Raw genomic sequence first — 25906 nt, 5'->3', positions numbered from 1 at the left:
CCTTTGTACAGTGGCTCAGTGAAAAATGTTGCCTGACTTGACATTGTAACCAATAAACAACTGCTTTTAATTAGGATTTCCTTCATTGTAGTGGTTCATCTTATTTTCTCTTTCTTGCCTCCTCAAAGTAGTGACTTACTATGAAAGATAGTTTTTAAAAAATTGAAAGTGTGCCTTAAATAGCTGGTTGTCAGAACTGGAATTCCACAGACGCATCATTCCATTGCCTTATGTCATATAACAAACTTATATCTTGCAAAACAGCGGGAAATATTCCTTGCATAAGAAAGCCCTATGAAATTTGAGGTCCACAGGCAAATGGAAGGCAAATACACACATATTAATCTGTGTATCCTCAGAATTAGTCCTAGATATTATACATTGATTGAAATGAGCATTCTAGAAATTGACAAAATAACAGCTTAAAATGCATACTCTACCAATTTCTTTGTGTCTGCCCTAAACCTGACCAGTTTCATAATCTACCTGGAGAAACTACACTGACAAGTGTAAAAGTTTAATCCAAGCTGTACTCTATGAATAGCCATTTTCCCATTTGTTTACAGTCTATTTCAGTTGTTTTCATCTAGGGCAGTGACCTGCAGGTTTTGTTTCTGGCTCCCAGGGGTGTGTGTGTGTATCTCCTGCTCCAATTTACTGTGAGAAAAGATAGTAAACAGTATGTTCCTTTTTTGTTGATGAAAAAAGATTAGGAACCCAGCAATTTTTATTTATTAGCCCTTTTAAAAAGTCTGATTTCTCATTATCAAACACCATTACAAGCAAGAGGATTTCTTTCACAACTAAAGTTACTCCATATCTTGGTTATAAAAACATGCAAGTTCACATTTTCCTCAAACACTTCCTAGAAAGGAATACGTAAGTTAACACTGCTTCAGGAGCGGAGAAGATGGGGAACTCCACATTTTAAGTGAGGGATGATGGAAGACACAATCAAAAAGCATCTAGAAGGCCACACACTCCCTGTTCTTACTCTACTTCCAAGTTATAGAGACATGAGCAATTTAAAATTGTGATAGCATGTAGCAGAAATCCTTGAGCAAAGATTCCAATGGGAAGACCCCCCCAAAACAAAACAAAATCTCACCAAATCCCAGAGAATCCCTTATTTGGGCAGACACAGATAAATCATTTTCAGAGTCAACAAGCATGCTCTGTCTATGCATTTTCCCCATATCACAGCTCATTCCTTATATTGACTATACTGCAATATATATAGTTAACTGCAATTAGAAACGGCAGCAAAAATGCAGCATAAGACACCCCCCCCCCAATTTTTCATACATGAAACAGCTGGCAGATCTACATCCCTGGGACTGAAGAATATCTAAAATTCAGATGGAATTCAGAATCTTCCATTTTAGTTATGTAACCTACAAGAACTTCAGCTGGATGATGCACCTGAAATTTGGAGGTGAAGGGACCTCAAAACAGTACCTCATACCTACTTAAGTAGGTGGGGATGTATGTGACTGAACACTACTGCACAAACTTTTGTGGTGGCGCACACACATCTAGCACCCGTATTGCTACTTGACAATGTGACATGGCTTTGGATTTCAAGGAAAGAATTACTCACTGGAAAAAGAATTTATGCACCCACATAGTATCTAAATTTATCATGCTAAAACAATTTGCTAGCTAATTTTAACTAAGGGACTACTTGAGTGCATGTTAAAGCTTTTAAAATGCAGTGCAAAAGCTGAAAGTCTCATTCCTTTCAGTCAGATGAGAAAGATGGATTTGTCTCTTGCCAAGCTCAACTGATAGTCTCTTTGCCTTTGTACCTGATACATCCCATGTAAAAATCTGTCATTATACTTCAGCTCTCTTTAAGAGTCCTGAAAAAAGCCAGTAGATCACATTCCCACAAACAATTCCAGTGAACAGAAGATTTTGACACAGGAATCATGGGGATGGGGCACTAATTTCATTAATTTCTCTCCCTGGATGCCAGAAAGAGAGGGTTGACCCTTTGAAATACACATACAAAATACTATAGGTTTGCTCATTTATTATTTCTCCACATCGCCAAATTTCATGTGTGCCAATAAATATAAGTTATTTCTGTTACGAAAAGTTGCAAAATTGATTCACCCAGCAGCAAATACTGCTTAGCTCCCCTCGTTGTCAGGCACAGTTCATAACCTAAATGTCGAGAGAGAGGCAATACTTGGTGAGGAGAAAGGGGGCTTGAAAAATTCATGTGACGAGAGGATGGTATGACATTATCGTCTTCTAAATTGCACCTACGGCATCAGAAAAGTGTGAAGGTTTCATTTCTTCTTTTGGAGAAAATCCTTGGTAAAACAGTCAAATTCATTTTCAAGGTGAACTGCTTTTTTCCTACAAAACAAAGAGGAAGGAGAGGGAAATCATTATTTTCCAGTTGGATACAATCCCACCATCCCTCCCAAACCCAAAGAATTTGTAGCAACAAAACAAAATCAGTGACGTTATCTCCATGACAAGAGGCTTCTACAAATGGAAAGGAGAGGCAGATGATGCAAATCTGCTCTGGAAAACTGCTACCACTCAATACAACTCGGTGTAGTTTACACCTGTGTTAATGCCACCGCAGGTAGTCCAGTACACCGTAAGCAGCACACTGAGAGTCAGAGGATGGTAGTGTTAGGCCAGGACCTATAGAAACTGCTGAAGACACAGTCGTGTGTGATGGGTATGTGAAATTTGTTTACAGGAAGGTTTTACTCCGTGCTAGAGAGAATAGTAGGAAGGAGAATTAAAGGCAGGTTAAACTCAACAATATTGTTGTTAACCTAGGTTTATTTTTATTTGTTGTTTGCTATATTTTATTATTTAAATGTTAATATGTATTTTGTTTAATTATTTTTGTAGAATGTACGCCATAGGCAGGTTTATTTTATTCTATTTTTGACTGATTGCAAGTACAGCACTGTGCAAATTTACAGTGCTTTATAAATAAAGCTAATAATAATAATATCTAGAAGTGTAATGTAAGCAGTATGTAACCAAAAAAGGTTTAATGAGTGTATGGTGACCTAAATATGCTTTTGCTCTTAAAAGTATCTAAAGAGGCCCCAAGGAATGGGCATAGCTCCCTACAAGTAATACGCATTTCAGCAAGTCACATGCAAGACTGCTTCTGAAGATTTGGCAGCTCCAAGTGGTTCGCACAACAGGTATATTTCATCTTGTTCACATGACATCAGTTTTCAAGGAGCTCTAATGGTTACCCTCTTCACTACTGAGGTCAATCTAAAAAGCCTGAATCCCACTGGTACTGCTGAATAAAGTAGGCCCGACTGAATCAATGAAATTTATCGACACTACCACACTACGCTCTTATAGCACTGCTATTCCACTTTAAATGCTGCCTCCAGTTGCATTCTGGGATTTGCAGTTTAAGGAGGGGCATTTAGCATTCTCAGCAAGAGAGCTCTTAGCCCTTACTGAACTTCAAGCCTCAGAATGCAACAGCAGGCAGTCAGAACAGTAGACGTGAAACAGTGCTACAAGAGTGTATTTCGATAATGTGGTGTGTATTGCCATTCAGAAACTGTTGTTGCCATTCAATAACAGGATTATCAATGGGATTCAGGGCTTTTTGTTGGGCTTTAAAAGCCAAGTCTATGGCCTGGTGCCCATTTAAATGGATATCTACTTTTATCACCAAACCACTTACAGTTTAACATTATTTCGTTCCCTGGGCATTTCAATGTTTTTAGCTTCTTACATTTGTTGTTTTATCTTTGATCTCTATTTTATTGAATTATTTCTGTTTTCTGATGGTACATGGTTTTTTTAATAAACCTTTACAACAAAATAAAAAGGGGCATTCCAAATCAACCACACACACACACACACACACACACACACACACACACTTTGGCTGACTGAACACATGCCCGTGATTTTATGATGCCCAAAAGCACTCCAAACCAAATATGAAAAGGCTATTTGATGTATTTACTACTAGGCAACACTTTCAGGTTTCTGGTACCTAAGTTTTCTTACAAACTAATCCCAGTCAATCAGAAAGCAGGAATAATGGCATTAGATGTTTATAAAGCTTTTGACTGTGTGGAATGGCCAGCATTAAAAATAACATTAAAGAAATTAGGTATGGGAGAAAAGTTTAGAGGATTGATAGATCAGTTATATCTAAATAATACAGCAGTAGTAACAATAAATGATGGAATAACAGAACAAATTTCAATTTCTAGAGGTACAAGGCAAGGATGCCCTCTTTCCCCGGTTTTATTTGCAATAATTATTGAAATATTAGCAAATATTATTAGGGAGGATGAAAATCTGGAAGGAATTGGGATGAGAAAACTGAATAAGATAAGTTTATTTGCAGATGACACCTTATTAACAATTAGAGACCCCTTGGAAAAAATGAATAATATGAAAAACTATTTAAAGGAGTTTGGAGAAATGACAGGATTACGAGTTAATTGGAATAAATCAGAGCTAATGTTGTTTAATTATTGAAAAACGGAAGAACAGAATTTTTTAACGGATGAAAAGATAGATGTAAAGGTAAAAGATACAATTAAATATCTAGGAATAAAAATTACAAAAAATTTACAAAAAATAGAGGATCAGAATTATAAAAAATTAAGAATAGAAATTAAAAGGAAATTAGAAGAATATAAAAATATTAAACTATCATGATTCGGTAGAACTGCATTAATAAAAATGAAAATTCTGCCTAAGATCAACTTTTTGTTCAGGATGTTGCCAATACAAATATCAGATGTTGAAATTAAAAATTGGCAAGTATTAGTGAATAATTATTGTAACGGGAATAAAAAAGTAAGGATTAATAAAAGATATTGGTATAAACCCCAAAAAGAAGGAGGTTTGGGTCTCCCAAATTTAAAACTGTACTATAATGCAAACCAAATAAGATATATTATAGATGGAATTATAGAGAAAGGGGAATTAGATTGGCTAGAGATGGAAACAACAGGAATAGAGGGAAAATTGGAAAATATATTTTTTAAAGAATTTACTATGAAAGAAATGAAGGAAATAGAAAACCCCTTTTTAAAGAATATATAAGAAATTTGGGGGGAAAATAAACAAAAAGGTCAAGAAATATATAGGATAAAAGAATGGATGAAGATAATGAGGGAGAAAGGGAAAATAAAGGAGAAATTGCAAGGATCAAAATTAACTTGGTATAATTGTATTCAATTGGAAAAATGGACAAAAAATTATGAGAAAAATATTGGAGAGATTAGAGAATATACAAAATGTGAACATTTGATCAGGCAAAGAGAAAGTATAGAGGCAAATGAAACTTTGAAAGGGGTCACAAGTGAAAGATATAAATTATTATTAAAATATAATGAGAAAGAAGATTATCTTAGGACAACATGGGAGGAGGACTTAGCACAAAAAATAAACATCCACGAATGGGGGAAAATTTGGACTCAACGCCATTTAAAATTTTATTCTATACGAATAAAGGAGAATTTTTATAAAATAATTTGGAAATGGTATTTAACACCTACCTGTAAGGTTAAGTTATATAAATAAGAATTATTCAAGGTGATGTTGGAGAGGGTGTCAAGAGATAGGCACTTATATGCACATGTGGTGGGGTTGTAGAACTGTAAGGAAATTTTGGCAAATTGTATTTGAAGAGATAAAAGAAATAACAAAAATTGATTTAGAATTTTGTCCAAAGATAGCTTTATTATCTTTATATGATAAAAACTAACTGCACCCAAGTTATAAAGGATCTAATTACAAATTTATTAACAGCAGCGAGATTAATGATAGCAAAAAAGTGGAAAGCCCAGGGAGATTTACAAATACAGTACAAGATTGGTATAGAGAGATATGGCAAACAGCAATTAATGATAAGTTAACTAGTGGAATTAAGTTTAGAAGAGGAATAATCAAGAGAAATGATTTCAAAGCAATATGGAAAACATTTGTATAAAAGGTTTTAGTAAAATAAGGAGGTGTCTTACCACCAGAGGAAGAGCTACTATTCTGGAGGTAGAGTAATAAGAAGATATTAGGCTCTGGTGATGGGGAGCACTTGGGGGAAGAGGGAAAGAGGGGCGGGGGGAATTATGAAAAGTATATGATGAAAAGAAATATGAATTAGATTTAGATAAAGTAGTAAAGAGTGGAATATACTGTAAAGGGATATATTATATGTATGGGGGATATTATGTAAAAGTTTTTATATATTATTGTAAGGCGAATTAACCAATATTTTGTTTTATCTATTTATTATAATAACATTTATTAATTTCATTCTACCAATAAATATTTAAAAATGGGGAAAAAACAACCCCTAATCCCAGTCACTGCAAGGCAAGCCTTCCCACAACTATTTACCGTAGATGCTTTGAGTTGTTCTGGATTTTTTCTAATTGAGTAATTTCTTTGGACAATCTCGCAATCTCTTCTTCTAGCTTTCTCTCAGTGATGTCAACTTGCTGGCACAGACGGGCAAATGTTGTGGCCATCTCCCTAAGAGTAAATCACAAAACTCAATTGATCAACTTGTTTCTCCTTGGAGAAGCTCCCAAGGGCAAACTGGAAAGAAGAGTTACATAGACTACAAAATTCTGTAGAATGGCTAGTAGCTGCTGGAGTGTGGGTACTGCAACTGAAAATTTTACTTGTGCACCCTGTTTGCAGCACCCTACATTGTAAGTTGCTTTGAACACCCATCAGGAGAAAAGTTGGATATAAATAAAACTTCATGGCACATGAACACAATGCTAGAATAAACAAAAGGGGGGTCTATTATGACAGCACTGAGGCATTAACTGTCAAAACAGCAGATACTAATCTTTTTCATTCCTACAAGAAACCTGCTTTTAAAGATAATGTCCAAAATCTGAATTGTAGGGCCAACTGCACAATTTATACCACAACAGAGCATCTTTGAGAGCAGTATGGAGTAGCAGTCTGGGTGCTGGAGTAGAATTCTTGAGGCCAGGGTTCAATTCCCCACTTAGTCATGGAAACCCACTGAGTTTAGTCAGCCATAAGGGTGGTCTAAAATATAAAGTGGAAATTTTCATCTTTGGTGAGTAGAAAGACTGGGAAGGTGTCAATGCTCTGTTAGGCAAGTTTGCAAGTATCATGGCTCTGTGTCTCAATGCACTTAACATGCCGACCTGACAACACTTGGTTTACCCTCCTTTGGGGAAATGAAAGGGGGAGAGAAACACTCTAAGTGCCACAGATGGAACTCAGCTAAAAATGACTGAAAAGAACTGGGTGAAAAGAGACAATCCAAAGAGGAAGAAAAGAAAAGGCCAGGATGGAAATGTAACCTTTCAGTATCATCAAATCATAGAAGAGACCACAAGGGCCATCCAATCCAACCAAATATCAATCAAAGCATCCCCGACAGATGGCCATCCAGCTTCTGCTTAAAGACCTCCAAAGGAGACTCCACCACACTCCAAGGGAGTGTGTTCCACTGTCGAACAGCCCTTACTGTCAGGAAGTTCCTCCTAATGTTGAGGTGGAATCTCTTTTCCTGCAGCTTGCATCCATTGTTCCGGGTCCTGTTCTCTGGAGCAGCAGAAAACAAGCTTGCTCCCTCCTCAATATGACACCCCTTCAAATATTGAAACAGGGCTATCATATCACCTCTTAACTTTCTTTTCTCCAGGCTAAACATCCCCAGCTCCCTAAGTCGTTCCCCATAGGCGATGGTCTCCAGATCCTTCACCATTTTAGTCACCCTCCTCTGGACATGCTCCAGTTTCTCAATGTCCTTTTTAAATTGTGGTGCCCAGGACTGGACACAATATTCCAGGTCAGGCCTGACCAAAGCAGAATACAGAGGCACTATTACTTCTCTTGATCTAGACACTATACTTTTATTGATGCAGCCTAAAATTGCATTGTCCTTTTTAGCTGCCACATCACACTGTTGACTCATGTTCAACTTGTGGTCTACATGGACTCCTAGATCCCTTTCACATGTAGTCTCGTTCAGTCAGGTGTCCCCCATCCTATACCTATGCATTTCGTTTTTCCACCCTAAGTGCAGTACCTTACATTTCTCCGTGTTGTTCATTTTAATAATAATAATAAAGCTTTTATTTATATACTGCTTTTCCTCCAGATCAAAGCGGTGTACATACGATAAGTGACACATGTCAAATGCAATATTAAAAACAGATTAAAAACAGTTATGAACAATTCAATTTTTAAAAACAGTGCAGTTAAAAATAGTCGGGATATCAGTTATGGGTAGTTGTCTTAACCTAGTTGGGGAATACTTTCTCTAAAGAGAATCAGGAGGATATGCTAACTGGAAGAGATAGGTTTTCAGAGCCTTCTTGAAGGCTTCCAATGTACAACTAAGTCGAATCTCCTCCAGGAGTGCATTCCAGTGAGTTGGAGCAGTCATTGTATAGGCTCTTTGGTGAGTCATTACCAGTCTCACCTTAGGGTGTTCAAGTAAAAATTTCCCCGTTGTTCTGAGAGTATGGGGCGGATTATGTAGGGAGAGGCGCTCCCTCAAGTAACTCGGGCCCAAGCCAAGTTTTGTTAGCTTTGGCCCAGCTTTCTAGTCTATTCAGGTCATTTTGAATTTTGATCCTGTCCTGTGGAGTATTAGCTATTCCTCTTAATTTGGTGTCATCTGCAAATTCGATAAGCATGCTCCCTATTCTTTCATCCAAGTCATCGATAAAGATGTTGAATAACTCTGGCCCCAGGACAAGCCCAGTGGGACCCCACTGGACACTTCTTTCCAGGATGAAGAGGAGCCATTGTTGAGCACTCTTTGGGTTTGGCCAGTCAACCAATTACAAATCCATGTTAACAGTTACCTTGTCTAGGCCAAATTTTACAAGCTTGTTTGCAAGAATGTCATGGGAAACTTTGTCAAAGATCTTCTTGAAATCAAGATATACTATATCCACAGCATTCCCTTCATCTACTAAACTGGTAATTTTATCAAGAGATCAGATTCGTCTGGCATGACTGTTTCTCTGAAACCCATGTTGACTTTTTGTGATTATGGAATTGCCATCTAGATGTTCATAGAATCTCTGTTTAATGATCTGCTCTAGACTCTTTCCTGGTATTGATTAAAGAAACGTTTCTATTCACTTAACATTCAGAAATGGAATCATCTCAATATACATCTGAGCAATATGTGCAGAAAGGCTGAGCAGCGAGTATGTAAGGAACTTCTCTCTTTGGAACTGAAGTTCCAAAACAAATCACAAAACAGCAAAGACGTACTGTTGCACCTGGTGACTACAGTTTGCACTTGTAAAGCTGACAATCAACTGCAGTTTTTCTGTGGCATAGTTTACAAACTGCTGCTTGAAGGCTCGTTCTTTGGCTTTGGTTGTCCAAGTGAGTCTCTCATAGAGATACAGCAGTCCGTACATACTCAAAGAAAGGGAGATGACTTTCCAGCCAACAGTTCTCCAAATCTGCAAAAGAGCACCAAGATCAGAACCTGAACAGGAGCTATCAAACATGTGAGTTAGACAAGTGAAAATATGTTAGAAAGCATTCCTTGGAGATAGGAAACTAGGACAAACAAACATTTACAAGAACTCATGGTGTGATCTTTGGGTATTTTTGACCTCAGTGAGAATTCCAATATATTACAGGGTGTAAATGTCTCATGACAAGTCACTGAATTTATTTTGGGGATGGGTGGGGGAATTACATAGCACATTACTGAATTTTGGGGATAGGGTTTACTATTGTGCAGGTGGCAATGTTCTACAAGGATATATACTGTCAGTCTGGCAATGCATACCTTCCGTAGGACCAAAGTGCATCTGGGAGACAAAAATATTTCACTGCTGAGTGTGAAATTGCCTCTCTTTGTAGGAGCAACCATAATCTGCTATGATCTTCACAGATAGCCACCTTCCTTAAAGGACCATATCTGCAACTGGAAGGATCCAGCTCTTTTGTAAAAAGCTCTGACACTTTGGAATTACTTCCTTAAAATATTCAAATGCCCCTCTGAGTGAGCATCTTATTTTATTATTGTTCCTGAATAGCATTTGATTGAAAGGCAGACACTGTTGCTTTTCACATGTTGTGTTAGTTTAAAAAACAAAAACCAGTTTATTACATTCAGTATGAACACTTTTAGGCTGTTTTGTTCTTTTCCAATTTTGTAAACTGCTTGGAGAAGCAGATTTTTAAAAAGTTTTAAATATGTATATAAACAAGAACTGCACACCAGGCTAGTGTGTTACTGAGTAGCCATAAGCAAAGGATTTAGGTTCTCATTACCCCCCTGTAATAAACAGGTCTTTGCTTTCAGTGATTTGATGATAAATCTAGAAGAGATGGAGAGAGAGGTGAAAATGCTCCTGTATAGCTGTCCTCAATTCACTATTCAATAAAGCAGATTTGGTCAGGGTACTCACCAGTCCTCCAACAATGATGACTGTCATGGAGGTCCGGGATGTCAGAGACGCCAGATTAGTAACCAGAGAGACCATGAGCTCCTCCTGTGATGCATTCTCTGCTGTCAGAGCTGGAGCACTGGGGGCACAAGGGGTGGAGGCAAGAGATCTAGGAATCTAGGGGAGAAGAATGCAAACTCTCAGACAAATCTACCTGGGGAATAGCTGGGTTTTAAGACAGGATTTCTTATTTTAATGTGGCCATGATCCGAAAGCAGAATTCAAAGGGACTGAACTACTTATAGGTACTGATATGAACAGAAAAAACATAAGCTTCATTCCTAACACATTTTAATATGGTTTCTTGCAAGTGCTTCACTGAAGTAAAATAGGGTTTGTTTGGGGTTTTTTTGCATCATGTAATTCAAACTCTAAGATCATTATACAAATTTTATAGGGCTTGCTAGTCTTCAATTGTTATTGTGCTATTTAATTGGACATAGCTCAGTCAAAGAATCAATGTGCTAATTATACAATTCAGGTGAACAGTCACCATTATTATTATTATTAACCTTTATTTATAAAGCACTGTAAATTTACACAGCGCTGTATATACAATCTTTTTAATTGGACGGTTCCCTGCCCTCAGGCTTACAATCTAAAAAGACACGACACAAAAGGAGAAGGGAGTGGTGGTGGGGAATAGGATCAGGTCCAGCAGATCTTCTCCACCTCCGAGGCCTGGATCAGGGGAGATGGACTGGAGGGAGGGCTTGACTTCTTAATGGATGGTTAATCACCACTGTTTGAGGGATCTTTGAGAACACACACACACAATGTAATGTAGTTGTTCTGCCGTGTAAGTGAATTGGGAATGACGCTTTTGTGCACAAAAGATTTCCACAGTTGCACAGATAATACTACTTATATCTGGTGGATTAGGTTCTATTTTGTGCAAGGGGCAAAACAAGCTGAAGCCATCTAGAGGAATCCGTTGAAGTACTCACTGTCAATGCTGGCTCTGCCATGGCTAAAAGGACTCTTTGGGTGTTTTTTGGCCCCAAAAAACGACTGACAAGGGCAGCCCAGCCCAGAGAAAATCGGAATGTGATATCTTCTTGGAAATCTGAACAAAGGCTGTGGCAGTTCAAATCGTAGCTGAGATCAAATTTCCTGCATGGAACTAGAACGTGGAGCTTATTCTGGACAGATGGAGGCAACAGGGGCTGCAGGTTTTCTAAAAAGGAGAAAGGCAGATAAAAAGTAAAGATGGACTGATTTCAAACCATGCAGCATTGAGTTCTGGCTATGTCTGATATTCATGTGTGCTCATTCAATGCATGTATTTTAGATGGCATAAGATTTTTTAAAATAAATAACTTGTTTTATGAAAGATCAGTTTTAAAAGGTAAAGAATAATTTTGTTTAAAACAAGGCAAACTATGGCTGCAATCCTGCATGCTTCAGTGCAGCATAGTAGTTCCCCATGAGGTCCTACACTAAGCTGAGCAATGAACTATCCCACCCCCAGACTTACTGTACAATCTCTGATGCCTCCTCAGCATATGGCCATTCTATGCCTTGTGGAAAGCAAGCAGGAATTGAGAAGCACCTGTAGCTAGATGTGAAATGAGAACATCAGCACTGAGCTCATGCAGTGGGAAACTAGTACCCTGGTAAGAACCCCAGGATTAGAGAACTAAGGACATCTATGTGATGTAGCTGCTTACCAGACAAAGAGGTCTGAGCCAGAAGAAAATAAAAAGGGAACTCTTTGGTTAGAACTGATCTTATTTCTGAATCTGTACACAAAGGAATAAGCAATGGGGCAGCCCTATTGTTCCTAAGACGTTTGGATTTGAAGCACTGTAATCAATACATCCCCACTCCAAGTATGCAGATAGAGGTTTGGAGATGGGTGGTTGGGAGAGACAGCGCAAGCAGAATGTAGGCATTCTGAGAGTTGATTACCAATCATTTCCTGTTGTGACTGAAGCATAGACTTGTTGACTTCACTGGAGCAACGGTCAGCCAGGTTCCTCCCCAAGCCCTCTTCTAGGTGCTTGTTGAGTTCCTAGCATTTGACAGAGAAAGCAAGCAGTTAAGCCAGCAGCCTGGCCAAGGTTCACTACTGAAAAGTCAGACACAGAAAAGTGCAAGCAGCAACGTGTGATTCCCCACCACCACCACCACCTATTTGTATGCCCATCTTTAGTCTCCTAACTGCCTGGTAATGCACAAAACCACTCAGCTCCTGAACTGCTTCACCTGCATGAGGGGCAGGATAAAAATAATTAGTAAGCTTTCATTTGATGGAAGCCTCTCAAATGTCCCTCGCCACTGTAGCAGGGTTGGCTGCAAACATTTTGCTCTGACACAACACCAAATACTGTCCCACTCCCAAAAGGTATCGTGCCCAAAGCTAGCCAAATTAATTTGGTACCCGAGACAGAAAATGCCAGAAGCCCCCTTCCTAGCACTAAGATACAATAATAAAGTAAATAACTATCCTTTTTATGACACAGAAAAACTGCAACCTGAGGGGTTTGTCTCACTCTGCTTAAAAGTACATAAGTTAAAAAAAAATCCCCAAATTCAGGTTTAAGAGTAGCCAGCGGGCCAATTATTTCCCGCTGCCTTCTCTGCTGTTTGCATACCTGAGATTTCTAGTCTCTAAATGGCACATTAAGTAGTAGTTTGAGCGCTGAGTACTCTCAACAATTTTTAGTGGTGAACAGCCAGTAGCATGTCATTAGAACACCTACTATTTCCCTAGACATATCTCAAGGTACAACATAATAAACTATTAATATAATAACATTATATTATTTTGCATGTACTATCCTAACATAATACAACCAATTTCTAGGTAGTAAATATTTTAGGCTTAGTAGCATTTCACACAAAACTTCATTTCTTAGGGGTCCTTCTCTGACAAATTAATTTCACCACTCTAGCTGACTAAACTGACAATGGAAGCCGTGTAATTCACAATTTCTCCCTGATCAAAGAAGCAGCATTTGGAGTGTGTGCATGTGTGTGTACGATGTCAGGCAGGTAGCCATTTTTTTCCTGCTCATAAGACAATGTTTGCCTTCCTCAAAATGCAAATGTTTTCTCTACAAAACAATAATTGAGTCATAGCTGACACTCTGCTTTTTAAACAGTCTCCTCCCCTGCCAGTATTCATTTGTTACATATTGTCTTGTCTGTGTTTAGAAGTGAAATTAACTGTATATTATTAATTTAGGTCAAGGATAGTAATTGGCATTATTAAAATGATTCAAAACCAACAGGAATCTCAAACAGTTTTTAAAAAAGAGGAGCAAAGATAGATGACCATTGGCTCCAGCTTAATTTGGCCCACAAACCTATCTCAACTGACCACACTCTTTCTCCATTACTATGACCTCCTTCATTTAATCTCCTGTCTTTAGTTTTTGATTAGCTAATTTGCTTTCTTTCTACGCTAACTATTGGAATGTGGTAGATATTTGTGTTCCAGCTTCCTTGTGCTCTCTAAATGAACTTCTGGTCACCTGCTAAGCATTTGAGAACAATAGAACCTAATAATATTTAGCTTAGCAGAGTGAAGAACTAAGGTAGTAGGAGCTTGGAGTTCATGCAGATCCAGAAACCTTTTTTTATCCCTCAGCAGGGGATATGTGTTAATCTTTAGAAGTAGATCTTTGAAGCTTTCAGTGGTGTCTTAAATGTGTGGATATGTGAGAGGAGGAAAGGCAAGGACTGAAATTGGAAAAAATAACAACTCTGTAATTCTACCCAATTTCCATCTTGACCACACACATCACTGCCTTCAGTGAACCTTCAAGTTCCACATAGCCAATGTAGCCCTTGGGGCAAAAATGGTTTCTTGACCCTTTTGCAAAACCTCTTGAGATTATTAGTTTTACTCCTTGATTTCTTTATAGCATATGAACCAAATAAATATGAAAGCAACAATTTATTCTTTTCTAAATCATAAAAAATAGATGGGTTCACATAATGTGTTCCCCCCATTACCATTCTGACCAACTCTGTATTAAAGCAATAACAACAACATGTGGACTTCAAACCAAAGGGGGTAGCTAACACATAAAATTAACTACTGTAAAAAAAATTAGGATGCTAGGGAAGCACAGAACTGAAACCAACTTACACCTGCAACAGAACTTACACTTTTATATAGTTTCAAGACTTGTGGGGATGGGTGAAAATCAGAGTTAAATTCGTTTACCAAAACAGAAAGTCGACAAATTTCCTCAGTCATGGCAGAAGACACCTGGAAAAGATGAAATGTGTAGTGGACAAAAGCAGCATGAAAAAGATATTTTAAAAAAACTTATGTGGTGGTTATTTTAAAACTATATTTTGGAGAATTATGCCTCTCTGTCATATATGCTTTTAAAAAGTGTGTTCAAAGTCCTTTATATAAACTACTTCAGTAACCTTTAAGTTATGAAACTGCTTTATACCAATTTAGATGTTTCATTTGTCTAGCCCAGAACTGTTTAATATCTTCTCTCTGGCATCCCAGACAGATCAGTCCCAGATGTAGTACACAAGATTGTTCAACAAGAATACTACAAACTGAACCCAAGCTCTACTCCATATGATATTTATTCCATTCTATAGTCTGCCCCTATTCCTTAAAACCCCATAAAACCAATCAATAGTAGCTCCTCTATTATTGATGTGACAAAACACTTTGGTCTGAAACAGAGGACTGTTTTAGGTTTCTCTGTGAATCCCAGATCATAGTTCCCATTTATAGCCACTCTGCTCTACTCCTAGGAAGTGGTAAGTACTTATTAATTTCAGTTCCAGCAGCAGAGGTCTTTAAAGACTTGATAAGTTCATTAATGTCACACCAAGATTTTATTCATTAACTATTCAGTTTCTGAGGAATCAGCAACATACCTTGTTTGCAACTTCCTCTGTAACCTCTTTGATTTTATTCTTTATATCCTCTGTTAACAGGTTGAGCTGGTTTCGTACAAATTCCAGTCTGTCCTTCTGATCCTCTCGCTCTTCCATTGAATGAACTCTAAAGTAGCAGAAAGGCAGCCATCAGCCTGTATCTATATATTGAATAGTCCAAAAATACAGTTGTACAGGCCAACTGAGCACATAATTACTGTTATCGCTCTGGCTTGACAGGGTCAACACAAAGCTAGGCTCAAGGATACAAACTAGAACAAGAGGCTTTGACTAGTTACCATATATGTTAATCTCTTCCTTGTTTTGCAATGAACACACAATACCATGATAAGGGAAGAGGAAGGGGCTCCTTTATGACAGACAATATGGATCTCCCCCTTGTATAAAGATGCCCCCACCAACAGTCCATGTTCTATGCAACAAGTTACAGGGAGTCTTGCCCTCCCTTTCATCGCCTTCTCTCTCTCTTTTAAAGTCTACAGAACAAATAAAAACGCCATGCAAATAAAAAGACAAAGCAAGTGATGCCACTTGTAATGCTCACCTTGAGCTTATGCACAGCCCACTTGTGAATCCTGGCCTTTAGTTAAAGATCAATTAAGTTAAAGTTTAAACTAGTGTGGCAGTATACACAGAATACTCTGCTGGCCCCATTTAAACGCCTATTCTCAAATTGGAACAGAACGGTTTGCTTGGATGCTGATGCATGAATTTTAAATAGACAGCAAATGGCCAAGATCTAAAAACAAAGGTTTCACATTATTTGGGACCCTGGGATCTCAGCTAAGGTAAAATCAAACAGTTATTTGGAAAAGCCAAAACTTTCCTATTCTGTATGTGAAGGGACAAACCAAAAAAGATACTGTACCCACCTCTTGCCAGCATTGGATTAAGGGCTGTATACATCCTGATAAAGGAAGAAAGGTCAGTGCCACCCAGGGGCCTTTTCCAGCTTAGCTAAACAATGTGAACACAACAGAAGAGGCCTACCTTTGGTTGGCTGCTGCCACGTTTATGCTGTCCATAATATTTTTCACAGTATCTAGGATCTGTTTAGCTCTGATAGTGTGCTGCTCAAACTTGGTTTTCACTGCTGACTGCGAGATACACTCCTGCGAGAGGCCCAAGCCACAATACACATTACTGCAATTCCATCACCAAAACAATCTGGAATTTCTATGTCAGAAACCATTCTGCTGCTACTTAAATCAACTTTTTAAAAAATGAAATAAGATAAAGAGAACAAAAGCAAAATGAACAAAGTAAGATGGAAAGCAAAGTCATAACTCTATTAAACAGTAAGTGAGTGTTATCCATTATAGTCTAGCTACAGTAATGTGCAAGGGGCAAAAGAAAAGAATTACAGTGGTACCTCGGGATATGAAATACCCAGCTTACGAATTTTTCGGGATACGAATAAATCCCATAGGGATTTATTGTTTCGGGTTACGAAAGTTTTTTCGGGTTACGAAAAAACTCCGGCGCTGTTTTAAATGGAGCCGCGGCAGAGCCGCGGCTTTTTTCCCCATTAGCGCCTATGGGTTTTCGGCTTACGAAGGCTTTTCGGGTTACGAAATTAGCCGCGGAACGAATTAATTTCGTAACCCGAGGCACCACTGTACACAAGCAAGGCATTATGATTAATGTAGATCCACTGGCATTAACCAGTCACCCAGCATTTCCAGATGGGTTTCTCAACAAGAGTTATTGTGCACATAATGGCTTTATGTGTAGAGGTACACCTGTAATATATAAGTGTAGTAAAATAGGTACTCTGGTCAGACAGCTCTGACTGTTTTCAGCTCCCATGGAAATGTATGCCTTAGCAAATACAGGCTTGTCTCTGCTTAATATATGAAATGAACCTGCTGATCATGGTAATGTGCTGCAGGAATCTGGAAACTTTAGATGTCAGCTTATATGGAACAGAGGATATTGCTTTATATCAGATTGCTTGTGCACTGAGCCCAGAACTCTGTTCTGGTTGGCAACAGCTCTGTAGTGTGTTGGAAAAAAAACCTCTCCCATCATTTACCTGGGACCCTTCTAATTGGAAAACCAGGAAATGAGCCAGAGCTTTCTGCATGCATGATATTTATCACAGCGCTTAGTCTGTCCCCAAATATACAAACACCATGTATGCTACCTTGGATTCATAGAAATATAACAAGCAAATAAAACAGGAATGATGTGCCAGTCCAAAGAAGAATGATACTAAATCCATTCCCATTAATTAAGTGGTAAAAGAATCTGATTAGCAAGAATTAATACAAATAGCTAGCATGTGTGGGGGTAAAGTCAGAAAAGCTAAAGTGCAGAATGAACTCAGGCTTGCTAGAGAGGTTAAGAACAATAAAAAGGTCTTTTTTGGTTATGCCCATAACAAGATAAAGAAAAAGGAAATGGTAGGGCCACTGCGTGGAGAAGATGGCAAAATGCTAACAGAAGACAGAGAAAAGGTAGATTTACTCAACACCTTCTTTGCCTCTGTGTTCTCAGAAAAGGATGCTCAACCTGAGGATAATGAAGCAGAGGACAGAATAGGGGAATTTCAGCACAGAATAAGCAAAGAGATAGTACAGGAATATCTTGTTAATCTAAATGAATTTAAGTCTCCAGGACCAGATGAACTACATCCAAGGGTATTAAAAGAACTGGCAAACGTAATATCGGAGCCATTGGCAATAATCTTTGAAAACTCCTGGAGAACAGAAGAAGTCCCAGTAGACTGGAGGAGGGCAAATGTTGTCCCCATCTTCAAAAAGGGGAAAAAAGAGGATCCCAACAATTATCGTCCAGTTAGTCTGACATCAGTACTAGGAAAGATTCTACAGCAGATCATTAAACAGAGAGTCTGTGAACATTTAGATGGCAATTCCATAATCACAAAAAGTCAACATGGGTTTCAGAGAAACAAGTCATGCCAGACAAACCTGATCTCTTTCTTTGATAAAATTACCAGCTTGGTAGATGAAGGGAATGCTGTGGATATAGTATATCTTGATTTCAGTAAGGCCTTTGACAAAGTTCCCCATGACATTCTTGCAAAAAAGCTTGTAAAATTTGGGCTAGACAAAATAATTGTTACATGGATTAGTAATTGGCTGACCAGCTGAACCCAAAGGGTGCTCAACAATGGCTCCTTTTCATCCTGGGGAAAAGTGACTAGTGGGGTGCCACAGGGTTCTGTCCTTGGCCCAGTGCTATTCAACATCTTTATCAATGACTTAGATGAAAGAATAGGGAGCATGCTTATCAAATTTGCAGATGACATCAAATTAGGAGGAATAGCTAATAGTGCAGAGGACAAGATAAAATTCAAAATGACTTTAATAAATTAGAAAGTTGGGCCAAAGCTAACACAATGAATTTCAATACAGAGATAGGTATATTATTGAACTTGGGGGGGGGGAATGAAATGCACAGATATAGAATGGGGGACACCTGGCTGAACGAGACTACATGTGAAAGGATCTAGGAGACCATGTAGACCACAAGTTGAACATGAGTCAACAGTGTGATGTGGCAGCTAAAAAGGCCAATGCAATTTTAGGCTGCATCAATGAAAGTATAGTGTCTAGATCAAGAGAAGTAATAGTGCCACTGTATTCTGCTTTTGTCAGGCCCAACCTGGAATACTGTGTCCAGTTCTGGGCACCACAATTAAAAAAGGACATTGAGAAAATGGAGCGTGTCCAAAGGAGGACGATTAAAATGGTGAAGGGTCTGGAAACCATGTCCTATGAGGAACGACTTAGGGAGCTGGGGATGTTTATCCTGGAGAAGAGGTTAATGGGGTGATATGATAGCCCTGTTTAAATATTTGAATGGATGCCATATTGAGGAAGGAACAAGCTTGTTTTCTGCTACTCCAGAGAACAGGACCTGGAACAATCGATGCAAGCTCCAGGAAAAGAGATTCCACCTCAACATTAGGAGGAACTTCCTGACAGTAAGGGCTGTTAGACAATGGAACAAACTCCCTCGGATTGTAGTGTAGTTTCCTTCTTTGGAGATCTTTAAGCAGAGGCTGGATGGCCATCAGGTGATGCTTTGATTGAGAGTTCCTGCATGGCAGGGGTTGGACTGGCCCTTGTGATCTCTTCCAACTCTACGATTCTATAATTCTTTGATTCGCCCATTTGACAAAGCGAGTGACAATTCTCAAATGCTCCTATCTTGTTTTACCGCACTCAGGGTTTGGGATCTTAGTCCTACTCTATCCAGTTGATGGCAGAAAGATAAAATAAAAAGTAAACAAAAAAGAAATGCAAAATAATAGTTAATAAAAATTCCTTGATCCTCGATGAAGCAGATCTAGAAATCAGCAATGAAAAAGCAAGAGGTTCAAATATAAACAGCACATTGTTAGAGCTAGACAAGATGTGTAGGAGAGTCATATTCCAGACAGGCAAAAAGGCAGAGGGTGAAAGGGTTATGATTTCATGCCCACGTACTACACAATCAGAAAATCCGTAGTAGATAGCTATAAGAAGTACAAAAGTTAGTAATGTCTAGGGAAGAGAGATAGAAAATGTAAAAGAGAGGAAGTTGATTCAAGCAAACTCAGTCATCCACATTATCAGAACATATGGGTGACCATACCAAAATCTGCCCTTTCCCCAATAAATAATGCAGCCAGACAACACATGACATCATATGAAGAAGGTCCTGGAATCTGTGACTAGCATCTCCAGTTCAAAAAGGGAAGAACTGTGTACTGTAATTAGCTCCCCACAATTGGCCATGATAGCTCAGGTTGCTTCAAGCTGCAGTCCAACAACATCTGGAGCACTACAATTTGCCCACCTCTGAGTTAAAACAATCTCAGCGCTGTGCAAATCTACAGAGCTATATAAATAAAGCATAATAATACATTACAGTAACTCTTACATTGAAACAACACCCACTTATTGCTCTAAGTCAAATTCTGGGTGTCTTTTCAGAACAAGAAAAACAGTTCAACACACTTAGGGAAAACAAAAAGAACGCTCAGATGTAAATTTATTTCATAGCAGAACTCTGAAAATAATCTCAGTTGTCTCCCCCCAAAAAGGTTTAGTCCTTTAAGGGGCAGAGTTTTAATACCCTTGCCCAATATGTGTCTACATGAAGCAGTGGTTCTCAGTCTCTGGCCCTGCTCATGATCTGGACTTCAGCTCCCAGAATTTCTCCCCACTGGCCAAAGCTTTCCCACAGCTGGAGCTTCTGGAAGCTGAAGACTAAAAAATATGGTACAACAAAGAGTGAGAACCATTAACATAAAGGAAGCATACCATAGATACAGTTCCATTTCTTACCAGAAATGTTTATGTTGAGGGAGGGAAAGCTATTTTCTACCCCAGAAGACTGTCCTCAGGAAAACCTCTAGAGCAATGATGGTGAACCTTTTAGGGGCCAAGTGCCCAAACTAAAAGGTCTTCAGTACCAGGTGTTACCCAATGTTGGGGGCAAGACTTCCGCTTTCTGGGGGTGTGCCTTCCACCTTCTGGGCATGTGACCTCTGTGCTCCATGTGTCAGGACTCCCAGGGTGGTATTCCCCCTGCCCCCCCCCCGGCCTTCAGCTGCCTCTCCAGAGACAACTGGGGGGCTGGGGGGCAGGGGGAAGAAAAGGAACAGGCACATGCCTCTTCCTCCCCTCCCACGTCGTTCCCAGTCTACAGCTGGCTCCAGAGAGTCAACTAGGGGCTGGGAAGGGTCAGAAAAGAGGAGGAACATCAAGCGTGCCTCTTCTTCCTCCTCTCCCTGCACTGTTCCTAGCCTCCAGTTGCCTCCGAAGAGGCAACTGGAGGCCGGGAATGGTTGGAAAGGAGGAGAAACAGGCATGTGCCTCTTCCTCCTCCTCTCCCCCTGCCATTCCTGGCTTCCAGCTGCCTATGAAGAGACAATTGGAGGCCAGGAAGGAGGAGGAACAAGCATGCACTTCTTCCTCCTCCTCCCCTTGCCACGTGCTGGGGAAAATGGCATCACATGCCATCTCTGACACAGGTTCACCATCACAGTTCTACAGTATGTAATGCTCCCTTCTGCTTTAACCAATGTAGTTAGAATTAGTGAAAGAGATATATCACAGTTATTTGAATGCAGAGCCTCCCTGTGAGTTTAGTCTCCCAGGATGAAAGGAGACACCTGAAGCCCAGTCTAGGCACCTCTTTAGGGAAATCCTGGAATAAGGTGAGTGTGTTTAAGCAATCATAACTAGCAATTCTTATTACACAAAGTGGTATTTAAAAAACCCCGCTGGTTTTTTATGGTTACCATATATGGTTAACATTTAAAAACAACTGAAATCGTACAGTCTTCACACCAAAATCACCAAGAAGTGCTTGCCTATGGCAATGCTCAATATGGTGGAAGTAACACTGATACAGGAAAGTGCTTATTGGGATTTGCTACATTATGGAGGAGGTAATGTTTCACATTGGCCCTGATATAGAAATGTCACTGTTTTAACCCCACTCCCAAAAGACAACTGGTTTAGATGCTCAGAAAATTTACCTCAAATATCTTCTCAAAATGTTGAAACTCTTGGAAACGTGTCTGAAATCCTTCAGCAAGTGCAGCACCTAGAAAGCATGAAACAGAACATAAATTATCAGAAATTCTGCAGAAAATGCCTACTCTTTAAAATTTAAGACATTCTAAAAAAGATGAGTTGCCAAGAAATACAACACTGGATAAAGAAGACTTCACATCTGATACATACATACCTGACTCAGGCATGCCCTGGGCTTTGTGCTTTCTAGCACTAAGAACTTCCTTGGCTGAAACAAAGAAGATTCTGTTCCGGGCCTCAGAAGCATCCACAACTTTGAGTTCATTTACTAAGAATGTCAGACAGCGCTCCATGTGTTGCTTGCGTACCTGCAGAAAGGCAATAGCAGAAGCATGTCAGGACACTCATTAATTTACAAAAAGGAAATAGTTAATTCAGCTATAAAGTCTTTCTGGGTAGCAGTACATAAAGAAACAGGGTAGCTGCCAAACACAGTGCAATTTTTTTTCTGCCTTCTGCTTTTGGATATATATTAAGTCTTTATGCCTGATGTCTTCATATTATGGGATCCTTACCCATGCCAATTATTATTAATTGGCATGGAACAATGCCAATGTATACTGTGATGTCATCAGGACATGGACAACTTCTACCTTAAACAGAGGTTGGATGGCCATTTGTCAGAAGTGCTTTGATTGTGAGTTCCTGCATGGCAGGGGACTGTACAGGATAGCCTTTGTGGTCTTTTCCAGCTCTATGATTCTATGATTCTACTGCTAGTATGGTGGCTTAAGCTGGGAAGACCTCTGAACTCACTTCAACAACTCAGCAGACTCCTTAAGTGAGTTATATTCTTAAATACTGGCCCAGCACATTTGCACTTTTCCTTCAGAACAATAATGGAAGAATTGTAACTCACATCCTCCATGTATTCAGGCTCTGCTGCAGAAGCATCCCAACGGTTATTAAGGATGAAGATGTTTGGTTTAGAAAGTTTCTCATTTACTTTGTGAAAAAACTGTTTTTCCTAAAAGAAAAAGAAGAAAGAGGCACACTAATTCCAGGATCTTCCTACAGCAGAAAATAAGATGGGAAGCAGAGCCATACCATCAATCTTGCTGAAAAGGCAATTTCATTGAACTCCATAGAAGTAGCAGAGATAGAAAGCAGAGAAGCTTCATCATACGGAGAGCTTGGTTTTAACAACCTCTCTCCCATTCCCTATTCTGCTAGTACACACAATGTATACACCTCTGGAAATCTCTACGGAAAATTTAAAAATTACCCTAACAAAAGATGTCAAAGAATCACACTGGCTGCTCACAGATGTACACCTCTTGTTATCATTCTTCCTCTCCATTCAAATCATTAAATAATTCATTTCCAGAAATTAATAGGCATGACAAGCCACCTTTGGCCTCTAATTTGTAACCTCACTTCAAAAACAGAGACTGCTGAATTTTAATCGACATACTTCTTTTTTAATGTCAGCAGTCATGCAAAAATCCAAGTGCTCTGAAGATCCTAACAAGCACTCTTGTAATTTCAGTAGTTATTTCTGACTTTGAAGCATCATTAAGCCAAGCAAGCCATTGAATGATACAGCAAGTGCAACCACTCTGACGGTGTTGTTAGAATAACTTCCTCACAATGGACTCCACCAGCAAATGGAGCTGTCCTTTATACTGGCTTAAAGTAAACCTACAACTTTTATAAAGTACAGAGCACAGTTATACTGAGCATTTTTCTTCAGACACTGGTATGGTGATGTACTACAGTTTCTACACAGGCAAACAGAGTTTGTCCAACTTTAATAATAAATAGAATGGAACAGCATCATATATCTCAGGAGTCCCATCTTATAGACAGAGCTCTGGATATTCATTACAGTTAACAGCATTTTAAAAAAATTTCAGTGTTAAACTACAAGGAAGACAAATCAACAGCACCTTTAAACAATAATGACTTACTGTATTCATGAGAGTTGACTCTGAATTAGCAACTAAGACAAAGACATCAGCATCTAGACAAAATTTATCAATCCAGCTGTCCAACTCTGTGGTGACATCAGTACCAGGGCTGTGTAATAAAGTCAGAATGTTACTTGGCCATAGGGCAATGTTCTTCCAATTTAAAATTACAAACAGGTAAGATATCTATATCTCATCTTTTTAAGCCAGAAATAAACCATAAACGCTTATTAGGCTAAGATAGAAATGCGTCTTTTCATCTTGTAGAGATCCTCCATTCCCATGAACAAAACACAAATCTGAGCATCATCCATTAACTACCGTTTCCATTTGGTCTTAAATGGGAACCTATAGTTAACAGCTCTGGACAAAGACATGATAATAAATCATGGTTTAAAGTTAACATGATATCCTAACATTTTCCAAAGTTGTTAATAATAGTTTTTGTGGGTTCAGATAAAACAAGAAACTATAAAGTGTTGTAAACTTACTTTCTACTAGGTCAATGTAATCATCCTAAAACTAGCAACATAATTAGCAGTTGTCAAAAGCCAAGGGCGGGTTACAGACCGCCTCTTTGAGGCGAGCTGCACCTGCCCCTTTCCCCGCCGGATCGGGGCCGGAGCTGCCAGAACGGCACCTGCTGAGGCCCCGATCCGCCGCTTTTCAGGCTGCAGGGAAGCAGCAAAATGCCGCTTCCCCGCAGCCTGAAAAGGGGTGTCCTTGGGGCTTCAAGCCCCAAGGACACCCCGCGGCGGTGGGGGGGGGAGGGGGAGAAAGGGCGCTTGGCCCCTTCTCCCTTGCTTCTCTGGCGCAGCCGTCTGAAGGCTGCGCCCAGCGAAGCAAAGCGGCGCCGCAGCCAGGAAGGAGCTCCAAAAACGGAGCTCCTTCCTGGTCCGCGAAAGGGCGCCCTAGCACCCTGTGCGGATTGTGGCGTCACGTCCCGCCGCCCTCTAGAGGCGGCGCCGCCGTGCGTCCTCACGGCGGCAGCCGTATGGAAGGGCCGCCGCCGTTTAGGTGTGACGAGCCGCACTAGGGTTAGGCGGTGCAGAGCACCACCTTTGTAAACCCTAGTGCGTGCTCGTCACGCACTAAATGCGGTCTGTAACCGGCCTAGGATTATTAAGATGTGAATAAAGAATATCAACATAGAGCATCTTTTCAGGCCACATTTTGGTAATCAGGTGCCCATTTTACTTGACTGTCCACGTGTGCAGTCTTTCAAGAATAGTGTGCATTGTTGCTTCCTACACAAAACCACTAAAGATCAGCCGAACTGGCTTCCTGCAATGTCTGAACGTGAGGACTGCTTTATGCTGGTATGTACTTATACAGAACTTTTGAAGACTAGAGCATGTCACATACCAAAAATGGAAACTGTAGCTAGGACAGAGTGATTTGCCTAGACCAAAGCAACCCCAAACTAGGCCAACGTTAACATGGCCAGGGAAAACAGCAACTGTACAGAAAAAAGATCCTGTCTGATCTTGGAAGCTAACCAGGTCGTCTGATTATTCCTTGGATGGAAGACCACCAATGAATACCGGGACTATAGCCATATTTCGAAGAGGGAAATGGCAACCCCTCAGAGTTTCTTGCCTAGAAAACCCTATTAATTCATGGGGATGATATAGCTGGCAGGTGTTGAAGGCATGCGTGCACCCAAGAAGAAAGTTTCCTTTACTTCTGTGAAACAAGGAAAAACATCCTGGTGGACAGAAACATGTTTATATTCCTTCATGAGTGCGCCCTTTTTACGTGGGGGGGATCCGTTCCGGACCCCCCCCCCATTAAAAACAAGCATACTCAAGCCCCATTGAAAGTAATGGGGTCGGGCATGGCGCAATGGTGCGGCGGTGTATGTGCGCACCGGCACCCACCCCATTACTTTCAATGGGATGCGCACCCCAAGCGCTCCCACGCGGCTTATCTATGCTGAAAGCCACGTTAGTGCGTCCACTTATGACGTGGGTGCACTGTTTGTCAAGGATGTAACAATGATCAAATCGGAGAGTGTTCACTGCACAGGAGCATGTTTCTGCTCCAACTTGATCTTGGCTTTGTCTTCACTCTTACACAATCTCTAGTCACTGACTTGGCCTTTGAGCCC

The 25906-nt window shown here is 39.8% G+C and overlaps 1 protein-coding gene across 5 annotated transcripts in view; it reads right to left on the bottom strand.

Annotated features, from left to right (window-relative positions):
* Positions 1 to 709: 709 nt before the first annotated feature.
* Positions 710 to 25906, bottom strand: part of MFN1 (mitofusin 1) — a 95081-nt gene continuing 69884 nt past the window's right edge. For all 5 annotated transcript variants that reach the window (XM_042457922.1, XM_042457924.1, XM_042457923.1 and 2 more), the window contains 13 exons: positions 23797 to 23905; positions 22746 to 22853; positions 22041 to 22194; positions 21829 to 21896; positions 16320 to 16441; positions 15309 to 15435; positions 14566 to 14670; positions 12360 to 12462; positions 11396 to 11625; positions 10410 to 10565; positions 9253 to 9449; positions 6370 to 6504; positions 710 to 2367 (listed from right to left, as the gene is read on the bottom strand). In XM_042457922.1, the coding sequence (XP_042313856.1) occupies positions 2298 to 2367; positions 6370 to 6504; positions 9253 to 9449; positions 10410 to 10565; positions 11396 to 11625; positions 12360 to 12462; positions 14566 to 14670; positions 15309 to 15435; positions 16320 to 16441; positions 21829 to 21896; positions 22041 to 22194; positions 22746 to 22853; positions 23797 to 23905 (1684 nt within the window). In that variant the 3' untranslated portion in view covers positions 710 to 2297. The remainder of the gene's footprint in view (positions 2368 to 6369; positions 6505 to 9252; positions 9450 to 10409; positions 10566 to 11395; positions 11626 to 12359; positions 12463 to 14565; positions 14671 to 15308; positions 15436 to 16319; positions 16442 to 21828; positions 21897 to 22040; positions 22195 to 22745; positions 22854 to 23796; positions 23906 to 25906) is intronic.

The sequence above is a fragment of the Sceloporus undulatus genome, chromosome 3 (assembly GCF_019175285.1).
Source record: "Sceloporus undulatus isolate JIND9_A2432 ecotype Alabama chromosome 3, SceUnd_v1.1, whole genome shotgun sequence".
Lineage (NCBI taxonomy): Eukaryota > Metazoa > Chordata > Lepidosauria > Squamata > Phrynosomatidae > Sceloporus > Sceloporus undulatus.
This window is presented reverse-complemented; position numbering and strand designations above follow the sequence as displayed.